This window comes from Gigantopelta aegis, chromosome 8 (assembly GCF_016097555.1).
Source record: "Gigantopelta aegis isolate Gae_Host chromosome 8, Gae_host_genome, whole genome shotgun sequence".
Classification (NCBI taxonomy): Eukaryota; Metazoa; Mollusca; class Gastropoda; order Neomphalida; family Peltospiridae; genus Gigantopelta; species Gigantopelta aegis.
The window spans coordinates 33,620,632-33,633,636 of NC_054706.1; the positions used below are offsets into that span (position 1 = coordinate 33,620,632).

The 13,005-nt window shown below is 34.9% G+C and overlaps 1 protein-coding gene across 1 annotated transcript in view; it reads left to right on the forward strand.

Annotated features, from left to right (window-relative positions):
• Positions 1-1,048: 1,048 nt before the first annotated feature.
• The window catches only part of LOC121379626, a 107,430-nt gene continuing 95,473 nt past the window's right edge, over positions 1,049-13,005 (forward strand). Inside the window, exons 1-3 of the mRNA XM_041508274.1 lie at positions 1,049-1,079; positions 8,767-9,398; positions 12,257-12,311. Of these exons, the coding sequence (XP_041364208.1) occupies positions 1,049-1,079; positions 8,767-9,398; positions 12,257-12,311 (718 nt within the window). The remainder of the gene's footprint in view (positions 1,080-8,766; positions 9,399-12,256; positions 12,312-13,005) is intronic.

Genomic DNA, 13,005 nt, shown 5'->3' on the forward strand with positions numbered 1-13,005 from the left:
ATAACGGCCAACTATATGTAAACCTAAACAAGCCATGTTAGAGCATTATACTGAAAGCCGGCTCGATAAGTAATACTAAGTAGCTGTGACATTTATGTCTTATACTGAATACATAACAGCCAACTTTATGTAAACCTAAACAAGCCATGTTAGAGCATTATACTGAATGCCGGCTAGATAAGTAATACTAAGCAGCTGTGAACATTTATGTCTTATACTGAATACATAACAGCCAACTTTATGTAAACTTACTCAAGCTATGTTAAAGCATTATACTGAATGCCGGCTAGATAAGTAATACTAAGTAGCTGTGACATTTATGCCTTATACTGATTACACAGCAGTCAACCTTATGTAAACCTACACAAACTTTGTTAGAGCATTATACTGAATGTTGGCTCGATAAATAATATTTATGTAATTACTAATATACAAAATATTCAGCAGACAACTTTCAGTAAACCTATGCAAGTACTTCTAAGTATTAACTAAAAGCCAAGCTTGGTAAGGAAAATAAGAAACTGCAACATTAATGTACTAAATACACTAAATACACTTTCCTGTATCTTGCCTAAGAACATGTAAAAGCATTATACTAAATGCTAACTTATGATGTTAATCTTTTCTTGGCTTGCAGATAGCACTTTTAACACTGCAAATATTTGTTCATTGATTGTTTATCTAGATGAACACCATCCACTGACAAGAAAGACAAATCCTCCTTCCAAAACCTGTGATGGTGCCAAAATATAACATTATCTTTGCTTTTTGCCAGATCATGTAGTAATACATTTGTCTCAACCACCTGACTGTTATAACCCATTGGTGTCTTATGTTGTGCCCTCCACAACAACTGTCCAATTATAATTAAAGTGCCTACACTCCTAGTGCTGAACTCCTCTGCAAAATCAATGTCATTAGCCAATTGTTTTGGTGTTACATCTTTATAAGATCATTTCCCCTAATCTGCATAAAAATTATCTGTGGAAAAATAGGTGTATTATACTGAATACATGCAGAACACTTTCTGTACTGACCTACACAAGCCATGTTGGAGCATTATACTGAATGCCGACTTGGTAAGTAATACTAAGAAGCTGCAAAATAGGTGTATTATACTGAATACATGCTGACCACTTTCTGTACTGACCTACACAAGCCATGTTAGAGCATTATACTGAATGCCGACTTGGTAAGTAATACTAAGAAGCTGCAAAATAGGTGTATTATACTGAATACATGCAGACCACTTTCTGTACTGACCTACACAAGCCATGTTAGAGCATTATACTGAATGCCGACTTGGTAAGTAATACTAAAAAGCCATAAAATAGATGCCTTATATTGAATCCACCTCAAACTACATACCAACAAGGATGTTAACTCATTATACTGAAAGTCGCCTTGACAAGTAATAAGGAGCTGCAAAATGTGTGTAAAATACTAAATCCACCACAAATAATTTTAGGTAGGAAGCCATGCTATTATTAACATTATACTAAATGTCTGATAAGTAAACTCCAAAAGGTTGTTAGAAAATAGAAATATGTATTCCAGCAAAACATTGTGTACTGTACCTGTATTGAAACAAATGCAAATGTGTAGTAGTGCATGAAAACTATTAGTATACTCTGAATGCAATTGTAGCTACACATAAGTATGTACATAAAAATCACATCCAACAAAACCCCTTGCACCTGCATGTGTCAAGTCGTTTACCTAATCTGCATAAACATAACCTGTGGAAACAGGAAAAAAAGTCAACAGGTCTTGTCGCATACGAAAGTCTAAAGTAAAGTTTGTTTCATATAACGACGCCACTAGAGAACATTGATTTTTTTATCTTATCATCCGCTATTGGACGTCAAACATATGGTCATTCTGACACTGTTTTTTAGAGAAAACCTGCTGTCGCCACATAGGCTAGTCTTTTACGATAGGCAGCAAGGGATCTTTTATTTGCACTTCCCACAGGCAGGATAGCACAAACCATGCTTTTGTTGAACCAGTTATGGATCACTGGTCGGTGCAAGTAGTTTACACCTACCCATTGAGCCTTGCGGAGCACTCACTCAGGGTCTGGAGTCGGTATCTGGATTAAAAAATCCCATGCCTCGACTGGGATCCGAACTCTGTAACTACCAGCGTGTTGACCGATAAACCACCCTGCGCTCTAAAACACACCCTGAACTGGTCTTTGTCAAGACGTAAATTATTTTCTTTGGTCTCACTGTCGGCAAAATAACACAACCAACAAATAAATAAAGTGTCCTAAAACAACCACCGAGACTGTATTTCCTGCCATTGCCATTGTGCAATGCCCACAGCCACCAGTTCAAAGGTCGTTGTAGTTTGACCTACATAGCTACGGTCAACGCATATAGAAATTCTGCCGTGTTAAGGAATCGACTGTTCCTATAGGACCAACTGTCAAAAACAAAAGAAACACATCCTAGTGAATAAATATCTAACACAGGTAAATGAATGAGACCATATCTCGTGATATAAAGCAAAGTTTTTGTTTATTTACCTGTGACCCGCTCGAAAGTCTTCTGATTGGTTAATCTGTTTATTATTAATTGGAAGTTTGAGTGTGATCATCTGGTGTAAAATTGGTAGTCACAAACTGTAATGTCCACATATGAATACAGGACAGGAGTTATAATAGTTCAACATAAATTCATTTATTTGCAATAAATTCCATTTATGTGTACTGTGTCAGTACATTGTTTAAGTCAGTTTTATTAGTTTAACCAGAGGAAACTATAGTAGGTTTTGTCTCCATCTGTTTGTCTGTTCATTTGTCTGTCTATCTTTCAGCAGTCTGTCCCACATATAATTTTTCAAATTGTTTTTTGCAATACATAAAAATATTGATGTGATTTTTTTGCTTATTTTTATCATGTACAGTTATAGATCTGTCACATATTTACCCTTTTTTTTTAAAAAGAGTTGAACTTAAGAGATACAAAAATCTATTGGGCCAAGTAGGGGGACATGTATTGATTTAGCAGTGTCTCTCAGAATTCTTGTTAAAAATGTTATCATTATCAGCTATGTAAAATGAATTAATGTGATGCAACCTGATGCAAGCCTTCTGTGTAGATCCCTTTTAGCACAACTCGGGCCTGACTTTGGGAGTGGAGGGGAGGGGGAGCACTAACGGATCGGGTACAAACTCTATATCAGATTTTGGTTAAAATGGCAAACAATGTGATAAAAAAACATATTTGGAAAAAAAAGAAAGTCTCACAAGTGGGGGGCACATGCCCCTCCCCTTCCCGGTTTCTATAAGCCTGCAACTGCTATATGTTTGACACCTAGTAGTCTTGTATTAGTCCCCTATGGGTCCAACTGGAGGGGACGATAGGTTTCATCTCCGCCTGTCTGTCTTTTCACAATGCCTTCAGATAATGAGCTGACATTTTGTGTATAGCTTTATCATGTACTGTTACAGCTCAAGTGTGACAGAGTTATAAAAAAACAATAATTCTAGACTTATTTTTTGCAATGCCTCGAGATATATGGCAGCTTAAATTTTAAAAATGTTTTCTGGATTTGTCCCTGCATATTTTGAATATTTTCCTAGTTTATTCTAATTGTAAAGATATAATTTTTTAGCTTTTTATCTGATATGAGCTCTTTTTGTTTTTTTTGTTGTTGCATAGAAAAATTGCAATAAATTAAACTGAATTTGATCTGAAATGCTGAACAAAATCACTCATATTTGAGCATGGTATAATTTTCAGCTTTTATTTTTACATTGACATCAAATTCCTGTAATTGTATTGCATTGTAAACATTTTTTATTTTTTATTGGTGGGAATTCTTTTTCATTTGTTTTATTGGTTTGGTTTTGTTGTTTTAACAGAGAAGCGGTCCTTAACGAGCTGAAAATGCCTAAGAAATAGAAAGGTAAAACTATTTGAGGTCTTTGTAGTGTTTGTTTAATATATTTTTTAACAGTAAGTAAGTCAAGTTGGAGATGTTTATTTTAGACTACTAGACACATTTTTGACAAAACCCATGTAGAATGGGTCTAAATTTATAACTGTTGATCACATATTTTCACTCAAAAGATTTATAAATACGTAACATAATGTCCATGTTATGTGAAACAACGAGTATTGTTTTCATATGTTTTTCTAATGTTAAAAGTATTTTAGAACAGTTAGGCTAATGTTGTTTAAATTAAACAAAACAAAAACCAATAAAGTTGGGTTTACTTGTGTGCATTTGTGGCCAAATGTCCAGTATTTATTATGGCCATTGTTCATCAGTCACTAATGGCGAGAAATAAGAATTAGTATCAACTTACTTGAAATCAGATAATATATTTCACCTGCAGTATTCTAAAGATTAAAGCATATTATGCCATCATGATACATTTTATGCATCTTGTCTTCGGTATATTCCATCCCATCACTTTGTAAATTATTTCAGTTTGGTTTGATGTAAGAAGAAAAGTAAAAGTGGTTTTGAAATAACAAAACAACATGGTGTCGGTAAAATGCGGACCGGAACACAACGGAATCAGATAGCTAATGCACATTGGTTTTTTTGTTGTTGTAGTTTTTTTGTGTGTTTTTAAAAATAGTTTATGAATACGATTTATGTACGTTTTCAGATGAAACAAAAGATATTCCAGTTATACATTTACTACTTTTGCTGGTGCTGTTAATGATGCTACTACCACTTCTGCAACCACTTCTACTGCTGCTGCTACTACTACTACTGCTGCTACTACCGCTACTACTACTGCTACTACCACTACTACTACTACGACGACGACCACTACTACAATTACGACGACGACGATTATGTTTTAACAAACATATTGGTAGGGGTTTTTTTTGGGGGGGGGGTTCAGTTTATGATATATCACACATTACATTATATTACATTATATTACAGTACAGTACAGTACAGTACAGTACAGTACAGTTTCTTTCTTTTTTTCATTTAATTTGTTTTGGCCCCCAGGAAAACATTGGGTGATTATTTGGCGAAGTGTCCATATGTTTAAGAAACATTACCCTCTCTCTCAAGAATAAAATAGTCAAATCATATATGAACTGTTGAACATCAAAGTACCTTTGATCATTTCTGATCTCTGTGTTGTCATAACCGACCCGCTTTATTTTTCAAATCATTATTAGTCTTATGATTCAGTATGGGACGTTTCCCCGCATCTCTTCTCATTATTTAAAAAAACAAAAACAAAAACAAACTTTAAAAATAAGTACATTTCAAAACTCCCGTCCCAGCCAATACCCCACGACTAGTATATGAAAGACCATGGTATGTACTGTCTTATCTATGAGTAAGTGAATATAAAAGAACCCTTGCTTTTTTGGTAGGAGTATCCCACCGAGTGGTGGCAGCGGGAATCCTCTCTTGGTCTTTGTGGTTCTTGGTAGACCAGTGAACCGGCATCGTGGTTAGGCCATTGGTCTAGAGGTTGGTAGGTACTGGGTTCAGATCCCAGTCGAGGCATGGGATTTTTACTCCAGATACCAACTCCAAACCCTGAGTGGGTAGGTGTAAACCACTTGCACTGACTAGTGATCCATAACTGGTTCAACAAAGGCCATGGTTTGTGCTATCCTGCTTGTGGGAAGTGCAAATAAAAGATCCCGTGCTGCCTGTCATAAAAGAGTAGTCTATGTGGCGACAGCGGGTTTCCTCTAAAAAACAGTGTCAGAATGACTATATGTTTGACGTCCAATAGCCGATGATAAGATAAAAAATCAGTGTGCTCTAGTGGCGTCGTTACATAAAACAAACTTTACTTTACTTTGGTAGACCAGTGGTAAAGTGTTCACTTGATGCGCAGTCGGTCAGTGGACCCATTGGGCTATTTTTCGTCACAGCCAGTGCGCCACGACTGGTATATCAAAGGCTGTGGTATGTGCTATCCTGTCTGTAGGATGGTGCATATGGAACACTGTAGCGAGTTTCTTGTCTATGACTGTCAAAATTACCATATGTTTGACATCCAATAGCCGATGATTAATAAACCAATGTGCTCTAGTGGTGTCGTTAAACAAAACAAACTTTTTGTTATTCTTAGCCATATGTCCGATGGCAATATAACCGTAATTAAAAGGTGTTTGGTGCGTTGTTTAATAAAACAGTGAATAGTTAAGAAACACGAATAGTTAAGAAAGCATTCCCTCTTTACTTAATTTTTTTAATACCTATAAAAATATTTTTAATGCTATTAGTTTATCATGTATGTTTTGTTTTGGGCTCCATAGTCATTTTCGGGATAATAAATAAATAAATAAATAAATAAATCAGTCAATCAGTTAATGACTCTATTTGTCACAGCTGTAATCAGTCTTTGGCTGAAACAGAATAATTTACATTTTGCACGAAATGGACTACGAAACTTCAGTATATAAATATACTTTTCAAAAGTATAATCTTGTTTATAGTGACAATAAAATGATAGACGTGATGATGTAAATAACCTGGCTAACATGTTTTGTATTGATCTCTAAGGCGTTGTTTGATAACTTGGGGAAATAAGTCCTTTTCCCCAGGCTTCTATAGATCCAAATTCATAAAGAAGAGTTGCATGTGTAGCCCAAATCTTACAATTTGTAATACACGTCATCTCAAGCTTTGAAGATCGGTACGTTTCATACAAAATAGGTTTGGTTACGAACAATTTTTAACCAATATAGGTTGGACTACACCAAATCATTTCCCATAGGCGACAATGTTAGCGTTTATGGCTAAATATACAATGTAGTATATGCAGAGTTTCAACCCACATGAGACCCCCTCAACACACTCATATACGTACCAAACGCTCACTTTAAATTGCCATATAACGTCATTGGATTTTTAAAATGTCAAATATGAACTTGTATTTAATAGGTGCCCTCCCCCCACCCCCAGCCCCAGTTGCTGCCATTTTCCGATGCCTATGCTTTTGTATAAAATATTTAAATATATACTTCCATGTGTTCAGTTAGTATACACGGAAAGGACTGTTTCAATGACGTACTCCCCATAATGAGCGAGAAAACCCGATACCGCCACGTTGTGGACTACTTTATTCAATTAATTGGTAGCAAAGGATATTTTATTTACGGTTATATGGCGTCAAACATATGGTTAAGGACCACACAGATAATGAGAGAGGAAACCCGCTGTTGTCACTTCATGGGCTACTCTTTTTTCGATTAGCAGCAAGGGATCTTTTATATGCACCATCCCACAAACAAGGTAGTACATACCATGGCCTTTGATATACCAGTCATGGTGCACTGGCCAGAACGAGAAATAGCCCAATGGGCCCACCGACGGGGATCGATCACACATCAAGTGAGTGTTGTACCATTGGGCTACGCCCTGCCCATGAATGGAATGAGACACAGACTAAGGGACCATGGCCACATATTATATAAATGATACAGTATTCTTTTATCTCTATCTCGATGATCACATGACAATACAAACATAAACGATTTGACTCCGATTGCATACAAGCATTCATTTCTGTATGGCATTTATTGTCCTGAATGAGAAAGTGCCTATGATATACATATACAAAAATTGTCCTGGTATTCTGTCCATTTTTTTGGTAGCAATTTTCTGTTGTCATTGCCTAGACTGTGTTATGTTCTAGCATTGAGCTTTGTCTGCCACATCTCATCAGATGCAACAATTCTTTCAGTTTACAATTTAGTGTATCATGATTTACTAAATGCTTTCTGAAATGAAAGCAATATTTTGTTTCACGACATATTTTAAACAATGGCCATTAGGTGTGTAACAGTATGTTTTACGTACAGATGACCCATGTTACAGTGGTGACTTTCTTATTCAGAACAGCACTCATTTAAGAAAAAGAAATGAATGCACTACTTTGGGGTACGTTATGTGTTTTCTCAAATATTTTTACTGGGATATTGACAGTCTTTATTAAAATTTATAATGTGATGCGATGCGATGTAATATAATATATTCAAATATACAAAAACTAAAAAAAATATGACCCCCCTTCCCCACAAAAAACCCTAAAAAACCCCCAAAAAACACAAAAAACCCATGTTTTACCAACGCTCCAAAACAACACTATATTTTTGTGTGCAATTTCGAAAAGAATCTACTTGGAAATAAAGAACTTCAAATAAATTCCATGGTATGAAAAAAGGCATTCCCTGTGGGGAGGACTAAAAGTAAACAGACATCTACTTGATATGATAAATACTTCTCATGTGTTTTAACTGTTACCATTGGCATCTGTTTAAATGTTGTAATAATGGCGGTTTCCACCAAAAATCTTTATTAATATTTGCTTTGAAACATAAAGTGTATACTTTCAGCTATATATGTCTTTAAAAAATTAAAACCAAATAATTCCATTTACTAGTAAAAAACAATATATTTTAGGTGCAATCTTGACATGCATTAACTAGTGTCGTCACTGTTTTATGTGTACACATTTATCACACTAAGTTTTTTCCATAATTCTTTGCAGACAACTGAAAAATAAACAAAGATGGTGATCATGCTATATATAGCCACAAATTATTCGGAAAACCCCTCTTGCAGTAAAGAGGTTTAGAAATGATTATGTTTTTAGTTAATTATGAAAAGATTATATGCATGGGATTCATTAATTTGTAGTTATTTATTAGAAATAAATTATGTGATAATAACAAAATATTGTTGTTACAACTTTGACATAGGACCTTTAACACCATCAGTGTGCTAGTTTGTCATTGAACAAACATTCTTTTCCTGCAGTATTTCGGCAACAAGGTCAAAGTAAGAGACAGGTGCGATGTCACAGGCAGTCAACAAGAAAAACGACCTTGGACTCTTATTCCAGTGATTTGGGGGAAGACAAGAAGTTTGCCTTGCCACTGCAAAAAGTGAGAAGGAAGGGTCATCGCCAGGTGGTAACCAAGTCAAATGATAGAGATGCTGCTGCTGATAAAGACAAAGACAACTTGCATCTGAGGGAATCAACAAAAAACCTGACCGAGCAGACATCTTCTTCTTCGGACTCTGATTCCAGTGATTCGGGGGAGGACGAGAAGTTTGCCTTGCCCCTGCAAAAAGTGAGAATGAAGGGTCATCCCCAGATGGTAACCAAGTCAAATGATAGAGATGCTGCTGCTGATAAAGACAAAGACAAATTGCATCTGAGGGAATCAACAAAAAAAACGACCGAGCAGACATCTTCTTCTTCGGACTCTGATTCCAGTGATTTGGAGGATGAGGAAAAGTTCGCCTTGATGCTGCAGAAAGTCAGGATGAAGGGTCATCCCCAGATGGTAACCAAGTCAAATGATAGAGATGCTGCTGCTGATAATGACAAAGACAGCTTGCATCTGAATACAGAAATTCAAAATGTCTGCCCTCTTGGATTAGAAGTGAGACATTACTGGTATATTTTATAAATGTTTATTAGTGCTGTGCCACCCAAAAAAACGAAGCTTTGATTTGGTACAGTGGCTTTCTTGAACAAAAATATAATTTCCAAAAATACTAATATTTTATATTATCATTCAGGGCTCAAAACAGGGAAAAAAATATGACCTGCTATTGGCCAGAAGAAATATGGCTTGTTAAGAAACAATATGACCTGCTATTGGCCAGAAGAAATATGGCCTGCTAAGTAACAATATGACCTGCTATTGGCCAGAAGAAATATGGTCTGCTAAGAAACAATATGACCTGCTATTGGCCAGAAGAAATATGGCTTGCTAAGTAACAATATGACCTGCTATTGGCCAGAAGAAATATGGCCTGCTAAGTAACAATATGACCTGCTATTGGCCAGAAGAAATATGGCCTGCTAAGAAACAATATGACTTGCTATTGGCCAGAAGAAATATGGCCTGCTAAGTAACAATATGACCTGCTGGAAATAAGAAATGCTTTGTAACGTAATTAATGAATAGTAATATCTACCAGTACAGTGTGCTAGGAATGATATGTAAAATGGGTGGAGAGGGTAGCTAGGGAACCAATATTAAAGTGGCACAGACACACCTTTAAAGGGACATTCCTGAGTTTGCTGCAATAATAGCTCCACTATTACATGTGGATCTAACAGAAGCCAGTTGGAGCTCATGTCCACCAATCAAAACCTTACTTGCAGAATCATGCCAGTGATTTAAAAATAAATTGAAAACATTCCAAATTATCCTGAGGGTATACGACATGTTTCGTGTGAATTACGAATGCCGTAAAACATGTTTTATTTTATAAAATTAATAATTTGTAATGTAAAACTGAAGACTGATTTAGTTGTTTTTTTTATAAATAAATAAATAATTTTTAATGTAAAATTGAAGACTGATAACCCATCCTGTACGTATTGGTATGGTTCGCTGTACTGCGGCCACTAAAATAGACTTACCTGATATTTTTAGAATTTGTATGCTCCCAAATAACGTTACAAAAGGCGAAGTGTGATTGGTCAATATTTAAATTATTATTTACAGACGAAATGTTACCTGGACATTGGACACTACGCAGTGTTGTTAGCAATCTGATTAAAATAGTTCTACTGGTCTAAATAAGGCATTCGTAATTCACATGAAAACATATCGTATACCCTCAGAATAATTCGGAATATTTTCAAATTATTTTCAAATCACTGGCATGATTTTGCAAGTAAGGTTTTGATTGGTGGACATGAGCTCCAACTGGCTTCTGTTAGATCCACATGTAATAGTGGAGCTAATTTTAATTAGATTGGAGTTTGCTGCATTGTAAGATGTTTTCGACTAATAAAATATTTCTACGATTAAACTTACATATTAAATATATTTTCTTGTTTAGAATATCAGTGTCTGTATATTCAATGTGTTTCTGGTCATCTTAATATTTGTAAGAAGCTCAAACTGGATTTTGTCTTCAAATATTTTCGTACGTACGAAAAAACATATTTTAGGAAATAAAATGACATTTAACTTAGTACAAATATTAGAATGATCAGAAACACATTTAATATACAGCCACTAATATTTTATGCAGAAAAATATATTTGATATGTAATTACAATTGTTAAAAGGTCTCTGTAAGTCAATAACATCTTAAAAATTGCAGCACTCAGGAATGTCCCTTTAAAAAATGTATAGTAAAACAAAATAAATATTTTGGGCCTCACTTGAATGTGGGTAAGCACAGCCCCCAACCCTCACATGCTGGCTTCTACAGCCATGCAATGATGTCATTAAAAATAGAAATAACGGGTGAAAATTAAATTGTAGCTGGCTGTTGCAGTCCACTGCTACAAATGTGACCTAATCAGATTGATACTGAAGCTTAAAGTTACAGATTCTTGTATCAACCCGTGAGAAAAAGAACTCTTATGTTTGGTTATATCTACAAACCTATAAGTCATTTAGATAAAGTTACAGTACAGTGAAACGAGTGGGAATTTGAAATGGGGAAATACCCTTATAAAGTAAACCAGAGCTCATCTCCAAAACCGCTACTTCTTAAAGGCACATGTACGTATATTTCTTAAAATATGATAAATGCATTTTGTGGTATAGGAAACACTTAATCCAAACAATAATGTCTGACTTTAATCATCAAAACCGCTCTTATAGTGAAAAATATGCTGTAGTGTTTAAAAACCAGCATCTGTCACTTTAAGAATGACACAATTTGACTTGAAAACATTAGACATTATCGACCAGCTTTTAAATGCTTATAACAATGTTATCGACACGACGCAGATTAGATTATAAAAATATAAACATTCAGTCAAGGAGCGTAAATTCTTTGTAATTCCATACCCAGTGAATATTTGTGATATAGGTGGTGAAATATTGCTGGTTGCCACCTATTAATGACATCACCATCTACCTCATAATTATGTCAACTTATTGCCACTAATAATGTAAGTGTTATTAATTACGGTAGTTTATTTTACTCATTTTGACTGGTTAAACCTCTGTTCTGATCTCAATGCCATTTTTATATTTTAAAAATAAAGATAATAATTACCTGCTTAAGGAAATTACATACATTTTTGTTTTATCCCGTTGCATGCTGCATGTGGACATGTTACTCTTTGAAAAATTTCACCTAAAGTTTTAAAACATGGTACGCTACAGTTATTTTCTGGAGAAGACTTTACAAACAAATAGAGAATGATGTTTAAATTCATTTACTAATAGCTAATTAAATAATGGAGCTGGAGTAGGCCTCTTGTTTTTTTTTTTATCATATTAATGTTGTGAACATTTGTCAATCTGTTTCTCTTGTTTAGGAGGCTGAAAGAAAATCCGTGAAGGAGACAAATGGTTTTGAACAAGCATCGGCAGGTATTTTCTAAAACTTTATTTACTTTAGCAAACTTGTGTATTTACTTTAGCAAACTTGTGTATTTATTGTAGCAAACTTGGGTGTCTACTTTATTAAACTGGTGTCTTTACTTTAGATCCCCGGTAAATAACCACTAACAATTAACAACTTTCCCACTGTCCTGGACAGACAGCCCAGATAGCTGAGGTGTGTGCCCTGGGTAGCATGCTTGAACCTTAATTGGATATAAGCACGAAAATAAGTTGAAATAAATAATAAATAAATAGACCCCCAGTAATAATTTAGGATTGTCATTAAAAATATTTGTTTCTTTTCCATCTGGCTGATTACAGCAGTGGCAAATAAAGTCATTCTAATTCCATCTGTGGTTACCTAATACAGTTTATTATCCATATGGTTCAACATAACTGAGTTAATAATAATCATACAAAGCACACGTGTAATAACAAGTGTTATTATCCATATGGTTCAACATAACTGAGTTAATAATAATCATACAAAGCACACGTGTAATAACAAGTGTTATTATCCATATGGTTCAACATAACTGAGTTAATAATAATCATACAAAGCACACGTGTAATAACAAGTGTTATTATCCATATGGTTCAACATAACTGAGTTAATAATAATCATACAAAGCACACGTGTAATAACAAGTGTTATTATCCATATGGTTCAACATAACTGAGT